Source organism: Colobus angolensis, unplaced genomic scaffold, assembly GCF_000951035.1.
Source record: "Colobus angolensis palliatus isolate OR3802 unplaced genomic scaffold, Cang.pa_1.0 Scaffold41, whole genome shotgun sequence".
In the NCBI taxonomy this organism is placed as follows: domain Eukaryota; kingdom Metazoa; phylum Chordata; class Mammalia; order Primates; family Cercopithecidae; genus Colobus; species Colobus angolensis.
The window spans coordinates 6,872,292-6,878,291 of NW_012117488.1; the positions used below are offsets into that span (position 1 = coordinate 6,872,292).

Here is a 6,000-nt window from a genome sequence, read left to right on the forward strand (position 1 = left end):
ATCTTTGGTATGGATTAAGTTAATCATGTTAATCCCTAGCAGGGATTGGGAATGGCTTTATAAAAGAATAGGACATACTCTATCAGGAGCTGCCTGAGAAACTGTAATTGATCTGAACTTTGAACAGCAGTGTCTGGCACGTAATACAGACTCAGCAAATATTTGGACTGGATTATTCTGCTGTTTGGACTTACTCTTATTTGAGAATTGTTTTTAATTAGAAAAATGAGCCTGCTTACCTGCTGCCATGTGCCACAGGCTTAATTCACTTTGTCACAGATTAACAAAAAGTATAAGTGATTTTTAAGTCAGTAATTTAAGGAGTTCACTTAAAATGATCAGATGAGTTCAGTTTATCTCAGATAAAGCTTTAATCATTTTAATACTTCCATAAGAATATCTGGTTTTTAAATGTTCAGAGTCTATATGTAAGGTAAAAGGTACAGGAGATAATTCAGAAAATTAGCACTTGTAGAAATTTCAGAATTAAACTTTATATGGTTCATATAATATTTTAAAAAGTGGTTTCTACTGGTTACAAATAAGGAAGAATCATCCTAGGATTTTAAAACCTATATGGGGAGATGAATTTTAGGATTTTTCTCTTTCGAATTTATGAATTGTAACTGGGCTTATAATAGCAAATGCCTTTTTCAGGTACAAAAATTACAAAATATCATTGCAAGTCGAGCTACTCAGTATAATCATGATATGAAGAGAAAAGAGCGTGAATATAATAAACTGAAGGAACGTCTACATCAACTTGTTATGAACAAGAAAGATAAGAAAATAGGTAAACAGCTGGCAAAGATCAGCTAAGGGAATAAATTAGCTAATACTATGCTTAGAGATAATTGTAAAAGGATTGAACACAGTAACTCGTGAAATGTTATTTTCATGCTTTATACAATTGCTTTTCAGTGGTAGTGGTTTATATAAAAAATTTAGACAGCTGGTTAGTGGAAAATAAGTCATTTTGCCTTGCTTTATTTAATTGCATGTGTTTTTTAACATGACCAGTGTAGAATTAATCCATAGAGAAAAACTAAGCCAGAGGATATTCTAATTTTCCATATCAAAGAATTGATAATATTAAAAATCAGGGTCAGTTTCTGAGTGTCAAAATAGAGTAGACCTCATAAAATTTATCATTGGACCAAATCGTTCATGTCAGTTTGAGTTCCTTTAAATAAGTTTAGCTGTGCATTTTTGGAGAAACTAGTCAAAAGGATGGACTTTGAAAGTTAGGCATGTGTGTGTGTCTAAGGTATACTTTTTTGCTAATAGTAGGCTTTTTCAAAAGTTTAAACCAGTTCATCCAAATATGTGGATAATTTCAAGTAGATAGTGTAAATTAAAAAGCAAAGAAATAGGTCGGGCGTGGTGGCTCAAGCCTGTAATCCCAGCACTTTGGGAGGCGGAGACGGGCGGATCACGAGGTCAGGAGATCGAGACCATCCTGGCTAACATGGCGAAACCCCATCTCTACTAAAAATACAAAAAACTAGCCGGGCAAGGTGGCGGGCGCCTGTAGTCCCAGCAACTCGGGAGGCTGAGGCAGGAGAATGGCGTAAACCCGGGAGGCGGAGCTTGCAGTGAGCTGAGATCTGGCCACTGCACTCCAGCCTGGGCGACAGAGCAAGACTCCGTCTCAAAAAAAAAAACAGCAAAGAAATATGAAAGTAGATCTTTACAATACAGTTTTACTGGCCTGGTATAAATACGAGACACAAGAAGTGTGTGTATTTATTTATTGAAGAGTGGTTTCCAAGTGACTGTAGGTAGTCCTCTAACATACATTTATACCATGACACCCCTAAACTGGCTTACCTTAGATTTGAAAAACGGGCGATGAGCATACATTTCAGGCTGTCATGTGGTACACTCTGCCTGCTGTCAGCAAGCAGTTTAGTGTTGACTACATCACTCTCATTCTACAGCAGAGCTGTTGGAGGTAGCCGAATACTTTATTTTTTAAATTATTGAAAAATAGAAATGAAGGTTCAGTAATACACAGTTAAGATTGGAAAGCTTTAGGTATCCTGAGTTAATCTTACTCATTAGGAGAATCATTGGTTTTTAAGGTTAGTTAGCCTCATGTTCATTCATGAAGGAAAAAAAATTAAAAAGCAGGATGAAATGCTGAAAGTATATTTTAAAATTTATTTTATTTTATTATTATTATTATTATTTTTTGAGACGGAGTCTCGCCCTGTCACCCAGGCTAGAGTGCAGTGGCGCGATCTCAGCTCACTGCAAGCTCTGTACCCCGGGTTTACGCCATTCTCCTGCCTCAGCCTCCAGAGTAGCTGGGACTATAGGCGCCCGCCACGGCGCCCGGCTAATTTTTTCTATTTTTAGTAGAGACGGGTTTCACCTTGGTCTCGATCTCCTGACCTCGTGATCCACCCACCTCGGCCTCCCAAAGTGCTGGGATTACAGGCGTGAGCCACGCGCCCAGCCGAAATGCTGAAAGTATAAAATGTAATACAGAGAAGTTTATTAAGGATTTAGTTCTGGAAACAGAGCTCTTCCATTATAGGGGCCTAACTGTTTCCTGGTCCAATCAGAAGTGACAGTTTCTTAATGATTTTATTAACTCTAAGATTACAATAATTTACTCTTATTTCCTTCTTATGCCAAATGTTTCCATGTCCACCTGCGGCAGAAGATATTATACACTACCAGGGGCTTTGACTCCTTTGATGAAGATGAAGATGTTAATGTTAACGGGGCATAGCAAACTTTTTCTGTATAGATGCATATAGTAAACATTTTCAGTTTTATGGGATCTACAACTTATTTGTTGCACCTACTTATCTCTGCCATTGTAACAGGAAAAGTAGCCATAGGCAGTAGGTAAACAAGTAGATGTGGCTGTGTTCCCATAAAGCTTTATTTACAAAATCAGGCAGCCAGCCTGTGGGCCATTATCAGCCAACCCTGATAATGAAATTAATAATGATAAAGTAACATTTATTATGTACTTACCATGCGCCAGATACTGTGTTCACTCTACAGTGTTGGGTGCTTTAACAGTTATTTCTTTGTCTTCACAACTCTTTGGTAGATACTTTTGTTATTCCCAGTGTCCAAGAAGAAACAGGCTTAGCAGTTAAATAATGTGCCGAGATCTCATTGCTTCCAACTGGTGGAACTAGAAACTCGAAAATTAGGCTGTTTAAGCCCAAATCCTAACCTATATACCAGATTCACTTTCACCGCTTATGTGTATAGAGTGCATTAGAGTTTTAGACGTTTAAGCATGTATGGTAAGAATTTTCTGTGTTCATGTTTGTAGCTATGGACATTTTGAATTATGTTGGGAGAGCTGATGGAAAAAGAGGCTCCTGGAGGACTGGTAAAACTGAAGCCAGGTAAAGTCCAGTTTAAATTGATAAATGTAATCAGACTTCCTTCTATCCTGCATTTTCATACTGACAGTTTCTTTCTCAGGAATGAAGATGAAATGTATAAAATTCTCTTGAATGATTATGAATACCGTCAGAAACAAATCCTAATGGAAAATGCTGAACTTAAGAAGGTTCTTCAACAGATGAAAAAGGAAATGATTTCCCTTCTTTCTCCCCAAAAGAAGAAACCTAGAGAAAGAGTAGATGATAGTACAGGAACTGTAAGTGGCTCTTTCCTCTCTAATATAGTCTTCAGATTGCTAATAAGAATAATTAAAACATATGATAGGCATTCCCAATGGGGACACTATTGGTATTTTGAATAGGACACTCACTGCTATGCTACTTTCAGTTACCGTGACAACCAAAAAGACTATTCCTGTATGTTTTCAGACGTTTCCTGAAAAATACTGCAGATGATTTTCCAGGAAATTAATACATGTCAAGCACTGTAAGAAGTGCTTTATAAGCATTGTCTCATTTTATAATATTCCTTGTAACATATGAGATTATTTCATATAATTTGATGATTTAGATACTATAAATATCCCCATTTTATAGATAAGGAAACTAAGGCATAATACTTACTAGCCCAGTATCACACGTGACAGTGCTAGGATTTGAATCCACCTTGCTCCAAAGCTCACGATCATAACCACTGTGTCAAATATCCTTTCAGTTGTTTTAGTATTAAGTACTCTACTTTTCACAGAGTGAAACTTTCGTTAACTTTGGGAACCAAATAATCAGTTCATAAATTTATTGAGTGTTCTTTATGTTCTAGTCTCTGGAAAGGAAAAATTTTGACTTTTTCCCTCAAGAAGCTCTTTTTGGGAGAGACAGATGTGGAGACGTGATTATTACATTATTAGGTGCTGTAATAAGGTGGTGCAGTGTGCAGAACAGTTAATGGCAATCAAGGCATCACAGAGAAAGTGACGTTTTCACTGCTTCTTAGAAAATAAGTATTTTTGAGGTTAAAAAAAAAAAAACATGGAGAAAGCATTCCAGAGAACGGGAGTAATACATGCAGAGGTCTGAAAAAAAAATCACATAATGGTGAAAAGTTCATTTTACTTAATTGCTTTACATATAAGTTAAAATCTTAGGTTTCAGCAAGTTCACATTAGTAATTAAAATCTGAAAATAATGTTGATGGAAAATGCTGGTTAACAGCAAGGTACCAGAACTTACTTTTTAAACCTGTATTTGAGGATTATTTATTTTGTGGTATTACGCATCAGTCCAGTTGATAAACCCATCCCAGCACTTACCTTTTCTTTTTTATTCCTTAACTTTTTAAAAAAAATATTACTTGAATATTCTTTTTTTTTTTTTTAAGAGACAGAGTCTTGCTCTGTCACTAGGCTGGAGTGCGGTGGCACAATCTCGGTTCACTGCAAGCTCCGCCTCCCGGGTTCAAGTGATTCCCCTGCATCAGCCTCCCGAGTAGCTGGAACTACAGGCACCCACCACCACGCCTGGCTAATTTGTGTGTGTGTGTGTGTGTGCGTGTTAGTAGAGACGGGGTTTCACCATGTTGGCCAGGATGGTCTCAATCTCCTGACCTCGTGATCCCCCCTCCTCGGCCTCCTAAAGTCCTAGGATTACAGGCATGAGCCACCGCGCCAGGCCTTTTTGAGATGGAGTTTTGCTCTTGTGGCCCAGGCTGGAGTGCAGTGGCACCATCTGAGCTCACCACAATCTCCGCCTCCCGGGTTCAAGCGATTCTCTGCCACAGCCTCCAGAGTAGCTGGGATTATAGGCATGCACCACCACACCCAGCCAATTTTGTATTTTTAGTAGAGATGGGATTTCTCCATGTTGGTCAGGTTGGTCTGGAATTCCCGAATATCTTTTACATTCTTCATTTTGAGGCCTGCTTGACCTCTTATATGTAGTTAACCTTTTATCTCAAACTCTGTCACTTCTAGTCAGTTCTTAACATTCACTAATACTTCTTAAAGGTTAGCATAGTGTCCGTTACTTCTGCAGCATCTTCAGTTTTTGGTCCAACCTTAACGTCTCATCACCAGATTTCGGTCAGCAAAAGTATGTGGTAAATCAGGGAGATCTTTCTCCAGTGATTAAACCTTCCTCACCCCCATTACTCAGCCAGTGGGTAGTATCCTGTATAATTCTTCATAATTCAAATGTTTAAGTGGACTAACAACGATCTCTTGAATACATTTTCTAGTTTTAAAAGATCCGTTTTTCTAGCTCCCTTTTCTCTCTCATTTTTGTAGGGAAAGAGTTTTGAAGCATTATAGCAACAGAAATAAGATGTAATGTTGGAATGCCTAGGTAGCATCCAGGTTTCATTTATTATTTGACCTACTTACTTGTAGCTAAAACGTATACCGAAAATTCAGGTAAAATGAGTTTGTTGTTTTGTTTTTTTGGTTTTTTAGAGGCAGGATCTTGTTGCCCAGGCTGGTCTTGAACTCCTGGGCTTAAACAGTCCTCCCACCTTGGCCTTAACAAAGTGCTGGGATTACAGGTGTGAGCCACTGTGCCCAGCCAAATTTTTTATTTCCACTTTGTGGTTACAGAGTTCTGTTCAATCTGAGAAATGTGCAATAATTAC

At 38.0% G+C, this 6,000-nt stretch overlaps 1 protein-coding gene across 1 annotated transcript in view; it reads left to right on the forward strand.

Annotated features, from left to right (window-relative positions):
* Positions 1-6,000, forward strand: part of SSX2IP (synovial sarcoma, X breakpoint 2 interacting protein) — a 40,436-nt gene that overhangs the window by 13,546 nt on the left and 20,890 nt on the right. Inside the window, exons 6-8 of the mRNA XM_011956195.1 lie at positions 658-793; positions 3,302-3,377; positions 3,457-3,634. Coding sequence (XP_011811585.1) covers positions 658-793; positions 3,302-3,377; positions 3,457-3,634 — 390 coding nt within the window. The remainder of the gene's footprint in view (positions 1-657; positions 794-3,301; positions 3,378-3,456; positions 3,635-6,000) is intronic.